Below are 22,035 nucleotides of genomic sequence, written 5' to 3'. Positions count from 1 at the left end.
TTATATTTATTTGGCTGCACTGCGACTTAGTTGCAGCAGGTTGGGTCTTCAATCCTCATGGCTACGTGCGGGATCTTTAGTTGTGGGAGGTGGAATCTGGTTCCCTGACCAGGGATGGAACCCAGATCCCCTGCATTGAGAGAGCGGAGTCTTAGTGGGCCACCGAGGAAATGCTGTCACTGAGTCCATTTTTAACAAACACTAAATTCCATCACTCCACTTGGATCCATTATGTTCAATCCATTAAAGTCGCATGTGTTCCAGGATCCTTATAAAAGACATTCATGTCTGTTCTGTGTTGATTGTTATCTCTCAGGTTTTTTTGGCCGTCACAAATAATGTTGCTTTGTGTGTCATAATGCACATGTCTAAGACTTTTCCTGGGTTATATAGTGAGGAGTGGAAACACTGGACATGTGCCTCTCCCATTTCAATAGTTATTGCTCAAATGTTAACGTTAGGTGATGAAAGTATTCTAAGTGGTCTCCAGCCAAGTAGGAGAGTTCTTATTTTTCTACATCCTTTGTTCTCGTTCACTCATTCACGTCCGACTCTTTGAGATCCCAAAGAGTCTCCAAGACTGCAGAGACTGCAGCACGCCAGGCTTCCCTGTCCTCTGCTGTCTCCCAGAGTTTGCTCAAACTCATGTCCACTGAGTCAGTGATGCCATCCAACCATCTCATCCTCTGTCATCCCCTTCTCCTCCTGCCTTTAGTCTTTCCCAGCATCAGGGTCTACATCCTTACTGGTAACTTTCAAAATTTTTACTACTTTTCTGATGCAGACAGCTTCAGCTAGGTGCCGGTCTACCTGTAACTCCTCTATAACACTTGCTAAGCATGCTTTGTCACTAAGAGACATTGGATCTCAGGATCAGGACCTTCCATAAGCAGAAGAATATAAACATTTTACTTTCCATCTGCTCGCCACTATTCTTAGGCAAGTGACATGACTTTGCAACTGAGATAGGAATATGGAATTTCCTTCTATGATAAATAATACAGAGAAAGTAAAAGAGGGGAATAATAACGCATGTGATAATTGTAAGACAAAAATTTTACAGGGGGACTTTGATGACTATAGACAGAGGTAATGCTGTACTCATGACTAATCACGAGGGAACACTCTGAGACCGGCGGCTTCTGCAGCAAGGTAACACCTACCTGAAAACAGCAGCATTACAGAACTGAAAGAAATTCTAGGGACGGTATAATCTGACCTGTGTTTCACATGTGATGAAACAGGGGGCCAGAGAGAGGAAATAAATTGCTGTGGTGGCCCAGAGAGTCAGGGACCAAGTGGAAGCTGGCATTCAGGTTTTCGTGACTGAGCATGTGATGCGGTACTGGACTGGGTTGGCAGGAAAGAGGAAGGCAGCCTTGGAAAAGCTGCTCTAGCTCCTGGTTCTGTGCACCCCGTGGTTGCAGTTTAATCATCCATTACCCCCATAACACATTCTTGAGGTGTTAGATGGAGTCCTGTGGCCTGCTTTTGATCCCCATCTCAGGGTGTTTGATGGAGACTCATGGCCTGCTTCTCCTCTCCATCTTGGACTCTTGGGGATGGATTCTCAGGCCTGGTCCTCTCTCTCAGGTGCCTCAGAGGTGAGGTACTTAAGAACATGGTTTCCTTACTCCCCACAGCAACTGACCCACCTGCCGTCTTCTCCACAACCATGGCTGACGATTACACACCATCTCTTCCTTCTGATAAATTCTTTTTTGGCTCCCCCGCCTCCTTTCCTAACTAATAAGTTGTAAGTTCTCAAATCTCCTCTTTTTCTCTCAGGGATAATTGATGGGCATTACCATCTTGTCCAAAGAATTGATGCTTTTGAATTGGTGTTAAAGAAGACTCTTGAGAACCCCTTGGACTGCGAGGAAATCAAACCAATCAGTCCTAATGGAAATCAACCCTGAAGACGCATTGGAAAAATTGATGCTGAAGCTGAAGCTCCAATACCTTGGTCACCTGGTACAAAGAGCCGATACGTTGGAAAAGACCCTGATGCTGGGAAAGATTGAGGGCAGGAGGAGAAGAGGGCAGCAGAGGATAAGATGGTTACATAGCATCACCAACTCAATGGACATGAATTTCAGCAAACTCAAATGAATTTGAGCAAAAAATAATGGAGGACAGGGGAGCCTGGTGTGCTGCAATCTCTGGGGTCATGACTAGCGACTGAACAGCAACAGCCACCACCTTGTCCAAGAAACCGTGTGGTCTTCCAACTGCTGGGAAGAGAAATCTCAGAAAGAAAGTGGAAGTGGGGGTCAAAGTTTCCTCTTTCTCTCTAACTACAGTAAAGCAGATGCTGATCTGCTTCACAAAGTTAGTTCTGATGAAGTTGAGAACTTTCGTACAGGTACCCTGTCATTCTCTTGTCATGGGGAAGACCTGTGTGAAGCCGTAAAACTTCGTGATTGTAGAATTATTCTTAAAAGTATAGGGTTGGTCAAAAAGTTCATTCGAGTTTTTCTGTTATACTTTATGGAAAGACTTGAACCAACTTTTTGGCCAACTCAATATTAAATTTTTGGGCTTCCCTGGTGGCTCAGATGGTAAAGAATCTGCAAGGCAAGAGATCCAGGTTCAATCCCTGGGTCAGGAAGATACCCTGGAGAAGGAAATGGCAACCCACTCCAGTATTCTTGCCTGGAGAACTCCATGGACAGAGGAGCCTGGTGGGCTATAGTCCTTGAGGTTGAAAAGAATCAGACACAACTGAGCTCTAACATTGTACTTCACTTCAAAATTAAATTTGTACAAAAAAGTACAAGATATACCCAGCCTGCAAAAATTATTGATTTGCCCTGTGAATTATGCTTAAAGGCCTAAAAAGTATGCAATTTTGCTTATCTTAATTGATAATTTGTTGCCCAGAGGATATTTACCTCTATATCTCTGCTGAAAAGTATACTTTGTTAGGTGAGAAGAGCTTTAGAATTTCTATCTTCTACCTCTCAGCCTTTATACATAAAATTTATAATGTCATAGTCTTGTTGGACTGCTTATTCTAGCCCAGAGTTGAGTCCATCTCATTTAAAATTCTGTATTAATTTCACATTGCTGTTTAGCTTATGCCTTTTTGCATTATGTTTTAGTGGTTCTTCAAGGGCTATTTTTTAAGAGACACTTCAGATTTTTAAAAAATCTTTATTTATTTATTTTTGGCTGAGCTGAGTTTTCATTGCTGCACAGGCTTTTCTCTAATGTAGTGCTCAGGTTTCTCACTGTGGTGACCTCACCTGTTGCAAAGCATGGACTCTAGGGCTTGAGGGCTCAGCAGTTGTGGCTCCCAGGCTCTAGGGCACAAGCTAAATAGTTGCGGCACATGGCTTAGAGGCTGTTCAGCATGTGGGATCCTCCCGGGCCAGGGATCGAACCTGTGACTCCCGCATTGGCAGGTGGATTCTTTACCACTGAACCACCAGGGAAGCCCCTCAAAGGCTTTTAATATATATTTTCCACTCTCTCAACCAACACAGAGGAAACGTTACACCACTTAATATAAAGTACAGATTGCCACCATATGGGTCCAACAATCACACATTATGCTCCACCATCCTTTATGCTGTATCCATCGTATATATTATATCTGCTGCTGCTAAGTTGCTTCAGGCCGACTCTGTGCGACTCTGTGCAACCCCATAGATGGCAGCCCACGAGGCTCCCCTGTCCCTAGGATTCTCCAGGCAAGAACACTGGAGTGGGTTGCCATTTCCTTCCCCAGCGCATGAGAGTGAAAAGTGAAAGGGAAGTCGCTCAGTCATGTCTGACTCTTAGCGACCCCACGGACTGCAGCCTACCAGGCTCCTCTGTCCACGGGATTCTCCAGGCCAGAGTACTGGAGTGGGGTGCCATTGCCTTCTCCATACATTATATCTACATGTATTTAAAAATCACAAGATAGTATCATACCTTTTGCTTTAAGCAGTTATGTTTTTAAATAAATTAAGGAGAAAAAAAACCAATCTTTCGGGACCTCCCTGGTGGCCCAGTGGCTGACTCTGCACTCCCAATGCAGGGGGCTCAGGGTTCAATCCCTGGTCAAGAACTATGTGTTGTGACTAAAAGATCCTGTGTGCCACAAATAAGATCTGGCACAGCCAAATAAATACATTATTTAAAAATAAATTAAAAAACGTTTATACTTACCTAAGGTTACTATTTCTGACACTCTTTAGTTCTTCCCAACTGGTATCTAACTGAGTTTCTAACTGGTATATAATTTTCCTTCCATCTAAAGAACTTATTTTAGCATTTCTTAAAATGCAGGACTATTGCAACATACTCTTTTAGTTTTTTAAGTCTGAAAATATCTATTTTCCCCACATACTTGAGGGATAGTTTCACTGTTTTAGAAGCCTGGGTTGACCATTTTTTCCTTTTCAGTTCGTCCAAGATACTGTTCCACCGTCTTCTGGTATCCATGATGTTGAATGAGAAGTTAGTGATGACTCATGTGCTCTCCTGTATATAATGTGCTCTTGTCTTGTTTTTTTATCTTTTGGCTGTGCTGTGTGGCATGCGGGATCTTAGATCCCTGATCAGGGATTAAACCTCCACCCCCTGCATTGGCAGTGTGGAGTCTTAACCACTGGGCCACCAGGGACGTCCCTGCAATGTGATCTTTTGATCCGGCTCCTTTCACAAATTTCTCCTGATCTTTAGTTTTCTGTTGTTTGACTATGATGTGCCTACGTGTGGATTTCCTTGCGTTTGTCTTGCTGAGCTTCATGGTTTTCATGCTGTTTAATTTTCACCAAAGTTGAGAAATTTGGGGCTTTATTTCTGTGACCTTTTTTCTACCCCACTCCCTCACTTCTTCCGTCTTGTAAGTATGTATAAGTTGGACCTTTTGACATTGTCCCACAGATCCTTGAAGCTCTTTTCTTTTTCAATCTTTTTCTCTCTGTTCTTCAGATCAAATAATTTCTATTGTGACACCTTAAGGTTTCTTCTGTTATCCCCTTTTTGCCATTAATCCAATCCAAAGACTTGTAAATTTTCCTACATTGTAATTTTCACTTTGATCATTTCCATTTGGTAATTTTTAGTAGTTTCTGTTTTTCTGCTGAAAGTTCCTATTTTTTTTATTTTCATGAGCATGTTTTCCTTGGCACCCTTTATGTCTATTTCATTCATGGTTAGAGTCACTGCTTTAACAAATCCTTGTCTCAGGACTTCCCTGGCAGCCCAGTGGTTTAAGACACCACCTCTCAATGCATGGGGTACAAATTCAGTCCCTGGTCAGGGAGCAAAGATCCCATATGCCTCCAGGCCCAAAAAAAACAAAACATAAAACAGAAGCAATATTGTAACAAAGTCAGTAAAGACTTGAAAAATAGAAAGATTTTAAAAAGTAAAAATAAAAAGATTTTTTAAAAATCCTTATCTGCTAATTTCAACATCTGGGTCATCTGGGGGTCAATTTCCATTGATTATCCTTTTCTCCTGAGAATGGGTCCCTTTTTCCTATCCCTTTATAGTCAGGTAATTTTGGATAAGTACTGCCTATCACAATATGTGATACATGGCTCAAAATAGCCTGGAGTTAAACTCCCCTCTCGGTCCTCCCCACCATTCTATGCAAAACAAAGAACTCTCACCGGAAGGAAAAAAAACGGGAAAAAAAAGTTGATTACGCCCAGCTCCCAGTCGGTCCCAGCCTCTGGCTGATCTCCAGAATTCCTTGCCCCAGCCGTTTAAGAGATAACTACTCCGAATAACCTTGGAGAAGAACAGGCCCCCTTAAGACAGTAGATTTCCACATATATGCCTATATATACTTGCTCTTTTCTTGGGTTAACTCACTAATCTGACTGCTGCCCCTTCTCGCCTCATTAAAGGTGATACATTCTTGTAAAGTGCCGGTCTCATTCTTTTTCTGAACCTCGCCTTTTCTAACTCCATAGAAAGAAGGAAGAAAGAAAGTGAAGTCGCTCAGTCGTGTCCGACTCTTTGCGACCCCATGGTCTGTAGCCCACCAGGCTTCTCTGTCGATGGGATTCTCTAGGCAAGAATACTGGAGTGGGTTGCCATTTCCTTCTCCATACCCTACAGTAAACACTCTGGATTGTGTTCTAATCTGAACAGGGTTAATTTGGTTGTTGCTGCTGTTTCAGCAGGCTCCTATATTGGCTGGAATCAAATGCCTAGTCTCCTGCCCTCAACACAACCCCCATGGTAGGTTACAACTCAAATTTCAGCTCAGTTCCTTTAGCCTTAGTTGAGCTGTGAATGCATGAATGAACAAGAACTCGAATGAGCTGTGAATGCAGGGTTCAGAGGTCAACCATACATTTGGACAGTTTATACCCAGAATTTAGAGCAACTTCTCTCTGTCTCTTTCCTTCTTGGAATTTCTACTCCCACTTTCCAGCAACTATTGTTATCTCAAATTTTGTCCTCTGGTTATTCGGGGCAGTAAAACTTTTTTCTTTTTCCAAGCAGAATTTTACTTGCCCTGCAGAACACAGACTGAGATCTCCTTGAGCTAAACTAATGAGCTGGGAATTCACCAGTGATATTCTTGTCTCCCACATATTGACTCCTGTCCAGGGTCTGCCTGCTCTGATTGCTCCCCAGGGCCTTCAGGTAGCTGTTTTTTATACTTTCTTCTGCCTCCCAGCCACCAGAGCTTATAGCTGTCATTGTGGTAGTGTTGGTCAAATAGGAACTCTCACCCATACTGGAAGTGGAAATCCCTATTTGTCTCACTGAAATGAACAATGCAAATGGTCCCATCTGAGAGATGGTAAAATGAGGCCAGGAAAGGAAACGAGGTCACAGTGCGTTTCTGGAAGAGCAATCAGCTATGATACAAAAAGCGGGGGCTGAGGTTTTTCAGGGTAGAATCCTACAACAGACTGGCTCCTATGCAAAGCCTGTTTTCTGTGTTATTAATTGGGGATAATATTAGTAATAGTCAATTTTCATGAAGTGCTCACCAGGACCAGCACTAAGCCCCTTATACATACTACCTCTTTTAATCCTCAGAAAAATCTGATGAGATTGAATTATTTTTCCTGGGAGATTTTTCAGAGGAAGGGACTGAAGTTTAATGAAGCTGAGCCCAAGGTGACACAATTGCTTGCATGATTAATCAATAATCATAATGGCTCATATTTATTGAATTCAAATTTATTGAACTATTATCAAGTTGTAGATGATGTGCTGGGTACTCTCCAGGCGTTACCTCGCTTACTCCTCCCTACAATTCTAAGATGTAAATACCATTATTATCACTTCATGTTTTCGTAACAGGGGAGAGTCAGTTTTGACTCTTCCATGCAAGATCTGTGTCTTTGGCTGCTTTTGTTATTATAATCACACATAACGGCCTGCCTCAGAGAATCCTTCCCCTCTGCCTCTTAAACTAAAATGCCTCTGATCAGAACCCTGTCCACCTGTAGATGGCAGGAAGGAAAAAAATTAACACATCTCCCTGCCTGAGGCTTGCCCTTCTAGGAGACACTTATAAGAGTAAATGGCCTCTACTCTGTTTCCTCACCTCCCTGCCATCTCTGATACCTAAAAGGACCTGGTATCCAGACCGGGACAAGATGGTTATTTTGAGTCTTTAGTCTGCCGTCTTCTCGGTCAGGCTTGCGGAATAAAGCCGTGTTCATTCCTTGCCTCAGTACCTCGCCTCTTGGATTCGCTGGCCTGTCCTGCCATGAGCAGAGTGAGCTTGGACTCGGTAACATTTCCAGATGGAGAAATGGCAGCAAGGAGAGGCTAAGTAACTTGCCAAACATCAAGTAATTGGGGATTTGAACCCAGCAGACTGGCTCCAAACCCAACTGCTTAATTGCTATGCCCCAGTGCCTTCTTGTTATGATGCAACATCCGAGAAAGCCTATCACCTTATAGGTCCTCAAAGAGGCAAGTCTTGTTCCTCTTAGTAAATACTGGATTGGGTCTAAAGGAATCCACAGAGCCGTGACCCTCTTTGGCATACGCACACGCAAGGTATGCACGTATCTATGGGTCTAAATCAAGACCAGAACCCACTTCCATCAATTCATCAGGCAACCCCAGCCTAACGTGCAAATGAGGAAATCCTCCTTAGCAGGAATAAGCTGCAGAGGTTCCCCCATCCTGATTTTCACTTCACATTTTGGATGCTACAAGCTGGGTGAGCAGAGATACCAGGCGCTAGCCCAGGGGAGCTGCCCTGCATCTGAGCGCTACCATGAATCACTTCCAGACCATCCTGTCTCAGGTCCGGATGTTGCTCTCTAGCCATCGGCCGAGCCAAGTGCAGGCGCTTCTGGACAACCTGCTGGCGGAAGAGCTCCTCTCCAGGGAGTACCACCATGCCCTGCTCCATGAGTCTGATGGTGAGGCTCTGGCCAGGAAGATCTCCTTGACCCTGCTGGAGAAAGGAGATCCAGACTTCGCCCTCTTGGGGTGGATCTGGAGTGGGCTGCAGGCCCCCACGGCAGAGAGGGGCCCCAGCTACAAGGACCCTGGTGGTAAGTTGCCATCCATCCCTTTTTTCTCATGGAGCCATGTCTGGCTGTCAGCAGCTCAGGGCTTTTCCCTCTAATCTCTGAAAGGGAGGTCCTCATGTTCATCTCTGTCCCAAGCTGAGAAGGCAGAATGAATAGGAATCAGGGTCTCGGTTGAGCTGGCAGGAGCAGCAAGTGCTTAGAGAGCTCAGGCTGGGATGCCGAGAGCATTGGCGGAACAGTGTGCTTCCCACTCTGCTTAAAAGTAAACCGTCCCGGAGGCACACAGCCAAATGCCCACTGGGTTTGCTCTCTGAGCTCCCTGGGTACCTTAGGCATGTGCAAGGCCCTGGTGAAGGGCACAGATGGACAAATCAGCCGCTGCCTGCAAGTGGGAAAGACGGATGCCGGCACAATCAGTGTGTCTCAAAGCTGAAGACATAGGTTGCCACAGAGAGGAAGGGCTGAAGAGCTGGAGAGCAGAGATTGCCGTGTGTGCACATGTGTGTGTGAGCATGTGTGTGCATGTTTGCGTGGGCGTGTGTGTGTGCATGTGTATGCACGTGCCTGTGTGTGCATCCGGGTCATGAAGAGAGAGGGAAACTGAAAGACATACAGGGAGGAAGAGAAAGGGAAGGAGAGACAGGAGAGAAAGAGAGGGAGGTAGACAGAAGGACAGAAGAAGGGAGGAAGGATGGGAGGAAAGAAGAGAGAGAGGGAGGAAGAAAGAGAAAGAGGGGGAGAAAGAGAGAGAGAGACAGAAGAGGAACCAAGTTGAAGAGAGTGTCTTGTTTTTAAAGGGTACTGCTGACTCCTGATTCATCTTAAAGCGGGAAAAAAAGCCTATGCCATACCATTTCCACTCGCATCCTTGGCTCCTCAAACATTTTAGGTCTTCTTTCCCACTTGCAAGAAGGTTCTCACTTTGTTGCAAACAACAGTCTTCTTAATTTTTATTTTTGGACATACCACGCAGCTTGAGGGATCTTAGTTCCCCCAATCAGGTGTGTCAAACCCAGGCCGCCCTCCACACCCCAGCCGCAGAAGCGTGGAGTCCTAACCACTGGACCACCAGGGAATTCCCACTAACAACATTCTTCCTAAAGACACTTACTTTTCAGCCTCCGTTACATAAACCTGTGCTTTCCCAATTTTGTGAGCTGATGTCATAAATTCTAGTCCTTGGTTTTTTTATGGTTTTGGAGTAACTTACAACTTGATATAATCACAATTCACATTTATTGAGTATTTCGTTGCTTGCCAGGCACACCTAAGCCAGTGGGTTTTCTCATATCCACACTAACCCTTTAATGATTTCATGCATTGGAGAAGGAAATGGCAACCCACTCCAGTTTTCTTGCCTGGAGAATCCCAGGGATGGGGGAGCCTGGTGGGCTGCTGTCAATGGGGTCGCCCAGAGTCGGACACGACTGAAGTGACTTAGCAGCAGCAGCAGCCTTATGTTACACAGGAAGAAAAGACAGAGACTGCCCAGAGGTGACCAACTCTGGTCCCCAAGCAGGAAGTGTTGAGGCTGGATTTGAAGGCAGACACACTTGTGGCTCAGTCTGGTCTTAAGGGCTAAACAGCCTCTTGATGATTTTGCCATGGGCTCCAGGGCAGTTGTAGGCATTTCTCCAACTCTTCTGCCAAGATACATGTTTACAAGGGGTGGGCTGTCTTCCTGGGTGAATTCTCACCCAGATCATCTCTGTCTGTTCCTCAGACACATCTTTTACTCTTCCCCTCCTAAAAGACCCCAGGGGGGCTGGGACATCTCTATCACCTGAATGACCCCCCCTGATTTCTTAATGGGAGTGCAAGCCACTTATGGGGTCTTTTTAAAAACTTTTTTATTTTATATTGGAGTATAATTGCTTTACAGCAGTGTGTTAGCTTCAGGTGTACAGCAAAGTGACTCAGGGATACATATACATGTATCTACTCTTTTCTCGAATTCCTTTCCCATTTAGGTTGTTACATAATATTGAGCAGAGTTCCCTGCAGCATAAGGTAGGTCCTTGTAGGTCCTTCCTCTTGTTGTTGCTATTCAGTCGCTAAATTGTGTCTGACTCTTTGCGACCCCTTGGACTGCAGCACTCCAGGCTCCTCTGTCCTCCACTATCTCCTGGAATCTGCGCAAATCCATGTCCATTGAGTCAGTGATGCTATCTAACCGCTATCTCATCCTCTGCCACCCTCTTCTCCTTTTGCTTCAATCTTTCCCAGCGTCAGGGTCTTTTCCAAAGAGTCGGCTCCTTGCATCAGGGGGCCAAAGTATTGGAGCTTCAGCTTCAGCAGCATCCTTCCAAGGAATATCCAGGGTTGATTTCCTTGTCCGTTACCTATTTTAAATACAGCAGTGTGTACATGTCTCTCCTAAAGATGCTACCAGAAAACTACTAGAGCTCGTCAAAGAATTTGGCAAAGTTGCAGGTTACAGAATTAACACACAGAAATCTGTTGCATTTCTCTACAATGAAAGATCAGAAAGAGAAATGAAAGGAACAGTCCTCTTTACCATTGCATGAAAATGAATAAAATACCCAGGAATAAACCTATGGAAGGAGGCAAAAGACGTGCACTCTGAAAACTGTAAGATGCAGAGGAAGGAAACTGCAGAGAACACACATGGCCTATGCAGTCTTGATGCAGATGCCAACTTCAGGGGGTGTCAAGGCCTTCCTCTCTCCTCGACACACCCCCTGCAAACTGCAGCCTCCTCCACTCTGCTGGCTGCCCACACCTCTGCTCCTCCCTCTCGCTTCAAGGGCGGGTTCCTGTTATTAAACTCAGTTTCCTCCCAGGGGATGTAATATATTTATTTCTGATGCCATGTGACTCTAGAAAGGGAACTGAGCTCCATGCGGTCTACAGGAGCCTGGGAGACAAGGAAGGATACATCACTTCCTTTCCTTGTTGCTCCCCCACCACCCTCTTCCAGGCCAGCTCCTCCCAGGCCTGTGAGACTCCATCTGTAAGGACTACAGGCAGTGATGCAGCCAGGGGGCAAGGAGAGGGAGCAGCCTTTGGACTGGGACAAGGAGAACAGGGGGAGGAGAAGTGTGTGGTTTGTAGAAATAAAGGGCACTGACTTGAGTTTCAACAGGGCTTCAGAAAAAAGGAAATCGGAGTGTGAAGTTTTTGTAACTCTCTCTACAACCCTATCGTGATCGTCACCCTCCGCTGCCCTAAACCCTGCACTGGCTTCCCGAGTCACTCAGAGGAAAGCTAAATCCGGACGATTCCCATGAGGCCCTTCAAGATCTGGTTCATCCCTGCTCTGCTCCCACCCTATACTCCTGCTGTCTCATCTTCTCCAGCCATGCTGGTACCCTTGGGGTCCCTGGGACAGCCGGGCACACTCCCTGCCACAGGACCTCTGCACATGCTGTTGCTTCCTTCTGAACACTCTTTTCTCCAGGTATCTTCTGGGCCAACCTCCTTGAATCCTTTAGCACTTTCCTCAAATGTCACCTTCTCAGGGAGGCCTACCCTGATCATCCTATTTAAATTTGCAACTCCCCCTCCACACTCTGAGTACCACTCCCCACACTGACATATTTACCTTTGATACACTTTACTTTTGTATTATGTTTGTTGCTGATTATTTATTTAGTCAAGCTGCGCGGCTTGGGGGATTTTAGTTCTCCGAGCAGGGACTGAACCCGGGCCCTTGGCAATGTGAGCAGAGTCCTAACCATTGGACCCTCAGGGAGGTTCCTTTGTTTGCTGCCTATTGTCTGACTCTCTCACTGGAAAGTAAGCACCCTGTGGGGAGAGATCTATGCTTTTATCACAGATGTATCCCGAACACTTAATATAATGCCTGGAAAAGGATAGGTGTGCAATGTGTGTTTGTTGAATATTAGACTACTGGATGGTAGGTAGATGGATGGGTGGGTGGGTGGGTAGATGAATGGTTGATGGGTAGGTGCATAGGTGGATGGGTGCTGAGTGGTGGGTGGGTAGGTGGTTGGGTGATGGGTGGGTGGGGGTTGTGTGGGTAGGTGGGTGGGGGCACAGGTGAATGGTTGATAGGTAGGTAGATGGATGGGATAGATCATGGATGGGTGGGCGGGTAAGGAACTGGATAGGTGGATGGGTGATGGGAGGGTAGGTGGGTCGGTGGCTGGGTGATGAGTGGATGGAGGCTGTGCGTAGGTGGGTGGGGGCATAGGTGAATGGTTGATGGGTAGGTGGTTAGGTGGATGGATGGGTGGGTGGGTGGGTGGGGAGGTGGGAAGGATAGGTGAATGGTTGATGGGTAGGTGGTTAGGTGGGTAGATGGATGGGTGGATGGGTGGGCAGGGAGGTGGGAAGGATAGGTGAATGGTTGATGGGTAGGTGCATAGGTGGCTGGGTGACGGGTGACTGGGGAGATGGATGCGTGTGTGGATGGCTCCTGTTTACCATTACTCTCACTCTACAGATGAGTACTCTGAGGCACAGGGAGGTGAATGATTGCCTCGATCATGGCCTGGGGAGGGGTGGCTATTAGATCTCATGGGCCCAGATCACTCGTTTCTCTTTCTAGCTGGCTGCCTCTTTTGAATAACCCAAAGGGATACCGTAAGTCTACCTGAAGCAGGCTGACCATCTTCAAACTGAAACCAGCCTGATGATTCAGAAGTCACCTTTGGATATGATAATACTTCAGCTGCAATTGTGCAGGAAGTGCACTTCTTTGGGGTTGACTCTGCTGCACAGAAAAGCACATGTGCATCCAGCCCCCAGCAAGCCCGGTGGAGGCCCAAGAGTCGGGACAGAACTCAGCTACCTGACTGGGGACAGTGAGTGACAACCCCTGGAGGACAGTCAGAGGCCAGAGAAGAGAGACTTAGTGTGGCAGTATGGAGGGAGAACTAGGCTGGAAGCTGAACAGCTCTAGTCCTGCAGCCATGCCCTGCTGCTTACAAATTGTGTAACCTTGGCCACATGCCTGAACAAGTCTGATGCTCAGTTTTTTCATCACTAAAATGGGAGTGATGATATAAACCTCCCAGGGTCATAGCAAGGGTTCAGTGAGATGGTGTCTGAGAAACTATCCCAGGAAGCGCTTGGCATTAGACAGATAACTCTAGAAATGTCAGACACATACACATTGTGCTGTGATCAATCACTTAGGCATGCATGCTTAGTCGCTTCAGTTGTGTCTGACTCTCTGTGACGCCATGGACCCACATGAGCCCGCCAGGCTCCTCTGTACTGGAAGAACTGTGCCAGGCAAGAACCCTGGAGTGGGTGCCATTTCCTCCTGCAGGGGATCCTCCTGACCCAGGATTGAACCTGCATCTCTTACATCTCTTGCATTGGACTGGGGGGAGGATAAACCAGGGAGTTGAGTCTGCAGTCTCTTTGAGGGCTCCACATCACATCTAGACACCTACTCCAGTGCTGAGTGTGAGGCCGCTATGTGCATCTGAGAGTTAATGTGACTCCAAGCTGGCACATTGGTTAAGCACATATACTGTGGCCTCAGCCAGCCTCGGTGCCAGCTGTGACTCCCTGATTCCAAGGGCTAGGATGCCGATCCCTTCCTGGGATCCCTCGGTTTCCCCATCTGTAAAATGGAGGCGATACTAGCATCCAGAGTGGCTATTCCGAGAATTCAGTGACATCATCCAAAACACAGGCATTGCTGCCAGCATGAAAGCTCGTTCTGACTCGTCAGCCTCCAGGGTGGCATTTGGGGCAACCGCAGACTCAAGGTGAATGGAAGGATGACCGGTGGCAAGGTCAGACCCAGCCGGCCTCAGGTTTGTGGACGGAGGCACAGCGGTGCTCTTGGGGCGAGCCTTCTCACAGGCTGTGGGACGCCCCTGCCGTGGCTTTACATCTTACTGTTGCCTTTGGCTTTCCTTCATTATTTTGTCTCTCTGTGTTTTCACAGTGTGGTAGTTTTACCTGTGAGAACTCTGTTCTAGGAAACACAGAACAAAGCCTCCTTCTAGGATGTTGCCTGATCTATTGGAAAGGGAGGGACATACCCCAGACTGTTAAGTTCTTCCTGTCACTTCCTTCCCCATTTGGTCCTTAGGATGAGACTCACCCGAGCCAAGATGCAGAGGGGAGGAAGGCTGCACCCTCCCTTCTTTCGACCCCTTTTTCCTCCCCAAACCCATTCCTGCTCTGATCCCTGGTAAGTGAGTCTCCGCTGGCTCCTGGAAGGAGATGTGTTGGCAAGGACCACTTGGTTTTCACCTTGAGTGGCTTCCCAGCCAGCCAGACTTCCTTCACCTTCACCCACATGAGCCGCAGAAGCAGAAACACCTGCAACCGGAAGTTGGCAAGTCCCCATGGGTTTTCCCAGGGTTGACCAGGGGCCTGTTCTATTCTCGGCTTGGCTCCCGGTCTGGCACCTGACTCAGCCAGGGACTGTTTCTGTTCTTTGTTGTTCCCTTGAGCATCTCACCTGTGTCCTTACTTACCATTATTGGTCTCTCCCGCTGCCTGCTCTCAAACTTACCTGGTCTACCCAACTGACTACTGTCAGTGCTCAGTCGCTTCAGTCTTGTCTGACTCTTTGCAACCCTCTGGACTGTAGCCCATCAGGCTCCTCTGTCCACAGGATTCTCTAGGCAAGAATACTAGAGTGGGTTGCCATGCCCTCCTCCCGGGAGTCTTTCTGACCCAGGGACCAAACCCTCATGTCCTATGTCTCCTGCATTGGCAAGTAGGTTCCTTACCACCAGCGCTACCCGGGAAGCCCCAACTATACTAATATCTACTAACCAATTGATCAACTTACATCTACTATCTAATTCTATCAACTTATCAATATTTCATTTCTCTGACTGCCCAAATATTTATGTATCAGCTGATTCACCCACCTTCTTATCAACTAATCCACTTGTACATTTACCCACGAACAGGTCTATGTTCTCAGATACCTTCCGACCTGCCTAATTTGCCTTGATGTTATTCAGTCACTAAGTTGTGCCCAACTCTTTGTGGCCCGTGGACTGCAGCATGCCAGGCTTCTCCATGCTTCACTGCCTCCCTGAGTTTGCTCTAACTCATGTCCATCCAGTCGGTGACACCATCCTCTGTTGTCGCCTTCTCCTCCTGCCTTCAGTCCTTCCCAGCATCAGAGTCTTTTCTAATGAGTTGGTTCTTTGTATCAGGTGGCCAAAGGATTAGAGCTTCAGCTTCAACATCAGTCTTTCCAATGAATACTCAGAATCGATTTCCTTTAGGATTGACTGGGTTGATCTCCTAATTTGCCTACATATTAGGTTTTTTTCTCTCTACTCCCCCACCTCTTGTCTGATCTCTCTTCCTTGCTTTCTCACCTCCTTACTTCCCTCTCCCTTAAGCATTTATTTAGCATCTGCTAGAAATGAGGCAGGTCACCAAAAAGGGTAAGAAACGATACTTACAACCTAGTACAGGAGGACTCTCCATCCATTTAGAGGTTGTCTGCCTTAATCAAATTTAAACGCCAACCATTCACTCAAACAATCTTGGCATCCTTTTCAAAAAGAAAGTCAAACATATTCAGTTCAGTTCAGTTCAGTCACTCAGTCGTGTCTGACTCTTTGCGACTCCATGAATCGCAGCACGCCAGGCCTCCCTGTCCATTACCAACTCCCGGAGTTCACTCAGACTTACGTCCATCGAGTCAGTGATGCCATCCAGCCATCTCATCCTCTGTCGTCCCCTTCTCCTCTTGCCCCCAATCCCTCCCAGCATCAGAGTCTTTTCCAATGAGTCAACTCTTCACATGAGGTGGCTAAAGTACTGGAGTTTCAGCTTCAGCATCATTCCCTCCAAAGAAATCCCAGGGCTGATCTCCTGCAGAATGGACTGGTTGGATCTCCTCGCAGTCCAAGGGACTCTCAAGAGTCTTCTCCAACACCACAGTTCAAAAGCATCAATTCTTCGGCACTCAGCTTTCTTCACAGTCCAACTCTCACATCCATACATGACCACTGGAAAAACCATAGCCTTGACTAGATGGACCTTTGTTGGCAAAGTAATTTATCTGCTTTTGAATGTGCTATCTAGGTTGGTCATAACTTTTCTTCCAAGGAGTAAGCATCTTTTGATTTCATGGCTGCAGTCACCATCTGCAGTGATTTTGGAGCCCAAAAAAAGAAAGTCTGACACTGTTTCCACTGTTTCCCCATCTATTTCCCATGAAGTGATAGGACCAGATGCCATGATCTTCGTTTTCTGAATGTTGAGCTTTAAGCCAACTTTTTCACTCTCCTCTTTCACCTTCATCAATAGACTTTTTAGTTTCTCTTCATTTTCTGCCATAAGGATGGTGTCATCTGCATATCTGAGGTTATTGATATTTCTCCCAGCAATCTTGATTCCAGCTTGTGCTTCTTCCAGCCCAGCGTTTCTCATGATGTACTCTGCATAGAAGTTAAATAAGCAGGGTGACAATATATAGCCTTGACATACTCCTTTTCCTATTTGGAACCAGTCTGTTGTTCCATGTCCAGTTCTAACTGTTGCTTCCTGAACTGCATATAGGTTTCTCAAGAGGCAGGTTAGGTGGTCTGGTATTCCCATCTCTTTCAGAATTTTCCACAGTTTATTGTGATCCACACAGTCAAAGGCTTTGGCATAGTCAATAAAGCAGAAATAGATGTTTTTCTGGAACTCTCTTGCTTTTTTGATGATCCAGCAGATGTTGGCAATTTGGTCTCTGGTTCCTCTGCCTTTTCTAAAACCAGCTTGAACATCTGGAAGTTCACGGTTCACGTATTGCTGAAGCCTGGCTTGGAGAATTTTGAGCATTACTTTACTAGCGTGTGAGATGAGTGCAATTGTGCGGTAGTTTGAGCATTCTTTGGCATTGCCTTTCTTTGGGAAACACAGTAAGACAGACATTAAGGACTTTATGACTTCGTCAGAGGCAGCGGGGGCCATACTCAGGAAATAGGAAGTTCATGATGTATTGCCAAATCCATGGCTGCAAGTTTGTTAAAAAGAGGAAAGCAGAAGATTATTGTTAGCTGGAAGGCTGACCACAGTGGGCCTCGAAGGATGACCAAAATGCAGTCCGACAGGAGGAGGCAGGAGGGTGGTCCTACGAGGGGTGGGATGGGGACCCTGCTTGAGCAGAGATAAGCTGAAACTCCAGTACTTTGGCCACCTCATGCGAAGAGTTGACTCATTGGAAAAGACTCTGATGCTGGGAGGGATTGGGGGCAGGAGGAGAAGGGGACGACAGAGGATGAGATGGCTGGATGGCATCACCAACTCGATGGACATGAGTTTGAGTGAACTCCGGGAGTTGATACAGGGAGGCCTGGCGTGCTGCGATTCATGGGGTCGCAAAGAGTTGGACACGACTGAGTGACTGAACTGAACTGAACTGAACTGAAGCAGGTAGGACTGAGCAAGATCTGTTTGGAGAGATTGCCACAGGGGATGGCAAGCTCTCTGTGATGCTAATCCTACCTGCAAGATCAAGTCCCCTCATCTCCTCTCCTCTGTGCTTGGCTGGGGACCCCAGACTGGTACCTGGAACAGTGCTTCAGTCTATAGCTTTGTCATGCTGAATTCTGACTTGAGACAAAGAAATTCAGGTGCCTGGGGCAAGTTCTGAGAGGGCTCCCTAGTCTAGCGGGAATTGGTTTTATCCTGGGCTCAAGAGAATGAGTGGTCACCGCCTCTGGGGGAGTTTTGAAGAGGAGCTTCAGCAGGTATGCTAGAAGTTCTAATAGGGAGAGACCCCGTCGTTGGCTTAACCCTTCGGCCCCCTCCTAGGCCTGCCCACTCAGTCCTGGATGCTTGTCACTTCATCTCAGCGCACCATCTCCTCATCTCCACTGCCTCTGCTAGAATTTGGACCCCCCTCAGCACCTGGTGAGGTTCCACAGCGCTCCTCTCCTGGCTCCGTACTCGAGGCCCTCCTGGTACCAATTGATGGCATCTGCCATCAGTCAAAACGCAGGCTGGCATGTGTCACCCTCCCGGCTCAGAAACCTGTGTGGACACAGGCGTGATCAGATTCGGGTCTTATAGAGCATGGGTCTGGGGTGGGGGCAGGTGAAGGAGGACATGGAGAGACCAGGTAGCAGGTAGTCCAGGTGAGAAATGACAGCATCCATACAGGCGCACCCCGGGTCCGGGGGACTCTCATTCCAAGCTTGGCCGGGCCACGAAGCTGGTTCAGAGCTGCCGTGGCCACAGCCGTCAGAGCCAGCTCCCTCTGAGGACAGAAGGTGTCCTCATGGAATGGCCTGGTGTGCCAGGTCACAGGAAATTGAGACTTCTTGGGATGTCTCATACTCATCGTGTCTGTTTTATTAGCCTAACAGAACAAGACTGTTTCACATTGACTCTCAGCAGTCTCACGTGTCTGCCTACTTCCCCTCTCGGAACTTCTGAAAGCAGAAACTGCCTCGAAAATAATCCCTATACAAATATAGGCATCATTGCCCTCGCTTCACACACGGAGAAACTGAGGCCCACACAACGGAAGTGAGGGGTCTGAGGTGACCCATCAGCTAGTAACCGTGGGGGCTGAACCACAGGGCTGCAAATTCCCAATTCAGTGTTCTTTCCATAAAAATGCTTGAGGCTCCAAAGTCATTGTTTCCGAAACGTCATTCATTTCGGTACCAACCTCATGATCGTTCTGTACCCTCTGCAATACTGTCGGCCTTCCCAGGTGGTGTGAGTGGTGAAGAACCCACCTGCCAATGCGCAGGAGACATAAGCGACGCAGGTTCCATCCTGGGGTCGGGAAGATCCCCTGGAGGAGGGCACGGCGACCGACTTCAGTCTTCTTGCCTGGAGAATCCCATGGACAGAGGAGCCTGGTGGGCTACAGTCCACGGGGTCGCACAGAGTCGGACATGACCGAAGCGACTTAGCACACACGCACACTACTATTAGCTTGACAGGTTAGGGTTTTTTGGTTGTTTTCAAACTACTCACATTTTTCTGCTGCTGCTGCTAAATCGCTCTAGTCATGTCCAACTCTGTGTGACCCCATAGACGGCAGCCCACCAGGCTCCCCCGTCCCTGGGATTCTCCAGGCAAGAACACTAGGGTGGGTTGCCATTTCCTTCTCCAATGCATGAAAGTGAAAAGTCAAAGTGAAGTCGCCCAGTCGTATCCAACTCTTTGCGACCCCATGGACTGCAGCCCACCAGGCTCCTCTGTCCATGGGCTTTTCCAGGCAAGAGTACTGGAGTGGGGTGCCATTGCCTTTCTCCGTCACGTTTTTCATTCAATTTTATTTCCCAAGGAAAGTTTATGTCCAACATAAATGAAAAAGAATGCCACACGCAGAAGGTAACTATGAAACAGGAGGGCATTCTGGCCAGACACTGCTCTCTACTGATGGCTTGAAGCTGGGGGCTGCTCTCTGTGAGATGGGTTGATGATGCATTAGAAGAGGCGTTAAAAGTTCATTAGCCCCCAGACTGAGACTTTCTTCTGGAGGCTTCCAGAAGCCTGGGCAGAACCTTGAAAAGGCACTAACTTTCTCCTGTGACAGTCTCTCTGCTGCATTTATCTGGTACCCCAAACTATGTGTGTCTAAGTATATCATATTTGGGGTAACACTTTCTAATATGTAATTTATATTTTAATCCAACGTCTTGGAATAAGAATGATGAGTGGAGGACTCTTTCTCTGGGGAAACTCAGGGCAGTTTGTTGTGTAAGTGGGATGGGGGATGGCAATGGAATCCAGGGAGTCTGCAGAACTCAGCAGGGGCTTTCAGCTTATCTTGAGGCATCTGTGAGGCTCTGGCCCTAGCGCCACCCTACAGAAGATGGCATATATTGGCAACTGCACCAGCGTGGTTCCACTGTGGTGAACACCGTTTTAGAATGACTGTGTTGAAGACACTCCAACAGTCAACTCACTATCTTTCCTGGTCATCACCCCATTTGGTACACAACAAGGAACCGAAATAAAACACAGGGAGTGTTTAAGGGAGCGTGGGCAAATTAGAGCATGCCTAGTAAGAGAAATCTGGCAGCACTGATCACCTGGTAAGGGGAGAATTTTCCGCTGGTCCCTTACTTGCTTCTTTTGCATGTTTGCTTAGTCTTGGCGGGCTCCTGACCAGGTGTAGGGAGACTGGCCAGAGATGAGGCTGCCTGCTCCTGAATTGGGCACCTGAAGACCTCACTGGGCAAGCTGAGGGCACCAGGAGGGGCTGCCAGAGTCCGGAAGTTGCTGCCTCCTTGTGTTTCCCACACCATGCGTTGCCTGGCTCCACGCCCTGCCGGGTCCTACCTGCCAGAGCCCCAAGGTAAAAAGGCGGGTGGGGGATGTTGGGGCTGAAAATGCTTCTTAATTTAGGGTGACATCCCGCCATCCCCAAAAAAAGGAGACACTGCTCTGAACTAGGGGGGTGAGGATGGCAGAAAGGGGTCTTTGGCCTGCTGGGGCTTTTGGAAGAAGTGAGGTGGTTTGCCGTTTCCTTCCACTGAGGGACCTGCAGTTTCACTCAGGTGTCTGGAATGTAAGAGAACTTGATCAGCCTGAAGGGTACTAAAGGGATGACTTCCAGGGGGCGTGTCGTTAGCTCTCAGTGTTGATGGCCAGGCTCTGCCAACCGCAAGGTCCTCTCTCTGCCAGGTAAACACTGAGGGGTGCCCTTGAAGGGTGGAACCCCTGCCAGACCCACCCCATCCCCAGGAAGCAGGGACACCAAAGCCAGAGTCAGCCCATTAGTCTAGACATTGAGCCTGGTGGGGAGTAGCCAGGCACCTGGCCCGATGCTACCCTCTCCCCCATTTCCAACTGGCGCTTTGTGGAATAAGTGGGGGACAGGGGACAGACGGTGAGAGACAACAGTGTACAGACATCTGGTATCAGCTCTGAAAGCAGCACGCAGGTTTGAACCCCAGCTGCGCTGCCTGCCTGGGTGTCGAGTGACATAGGGTCCCCAGCCTGTACTGAGTCTGGGCTGTTAAATGGGATTGGGGGAAACTTTTATTCCAAGACCAAGGTGAGCAATCCAAGGTTCTAGCACAGCGCCCAGTTTATTTTAATATCTGAAGATCCACACAGGAACCCAATATTATTGGTGTTGCCTTTGTTGGGTGGTTGAGAGTGTGAGAAGTCTTTGGTCAGATGCTGCTGAAATAAATGCTCGGCCTCCTCCGAACCTGCAGACTGATGACGTTTGCCGGCTCTGAGGGTAGCAGCGGGAGCTTGGGGCAGGGAGAATTTTCTAAGGAGAGAGAGAGGTCAGAAGTCACCTTGAAGGCTTCCCCCTCAATTCCAGGTGAGGAAATCCAGTCCTGGGAAGGGAAGTGACCTCTCCAAGGCCTCAGGGTGGATGGAGCAGGGGTGTGGAAGAAGGGAGGCAAGAAAGCTGTCAGGAGGTGTGGTGGTGGTGGTGGGGGCGGGGGGAATCAAGGTTGCCAGGGCTGAATTGACCTGAGTAATTTTCTCTGCCTCCCAGGGCAGCCGGCTGCTCTGGAGTGAGTGGCTGGGCTAGCGAGTCCCTGTGCCCTGCAGGAATGGCTTGTCAGTTTCAAGGTGGGGCTGAAGTGGAAAGAAAGGGAGGGCCAGCTTCCTCCTAATCAGGGCTTGTGTTTCAAATGCCTAAGGGCAGGCTACCTCCCGGCAAGGGAGCACTGGC

At 47.8% G+C, this 22,035-nt stretch overlaps 1 protein-coding gene across 6 annotated transcripts in view; it reads left to right on the top strand.

Moving 5' to 3' along the window:
* The first annotated feature begins 7,938 nt into the window (after positions 1-7,938).
* The window catches only part of LOC147345432 (MHC class II transactivator-like), a 59,480-nt gene continuing 45,383 nt past the window's right edge, over positions 7,939-22,035 (top strand). Inside the window, exon 1 of one of the 6 annotated variants that reach the window (XM_086375753.1) lies at positions 7,939-8,483. In XM_086375753.1, coding sequence (XP_086231879.1) covers positions 8,201-8,483 — 283 coding nt within the window. In that variant the 5' untranslated portion in view covers positions 7,939-8,200. Of the gene's footprint in view, positions 8,484-20,485; positions 20,695-21,477; positions 21,676-22,035 lie in introns of those variants that run through there. The other 5 variants (XM_086375755.1, XM_086375762.1, XM_086375756.1 and 2 more) reach the window with 5 other exon arrangements.

This window comes from Bos grunniens, chromosome 25 (assembly GCF_055505025.1).
Source record: "Bos grunniens cultivar Pamir isolate PY7600 chromosome 25, Bosgru_T2T1.0, whole genome shotgun sequence".
Lineage (NCBI taxonomy): Eukaryota > Metazoa > Chordata > Mammalia > Artiodactyla > Bovidae > Bos > Bos grunniens.
Note: the sequence above shows the minus strand (reverse complement) of the source record. Positions and strands in the feature narration are given on the sequence as shown.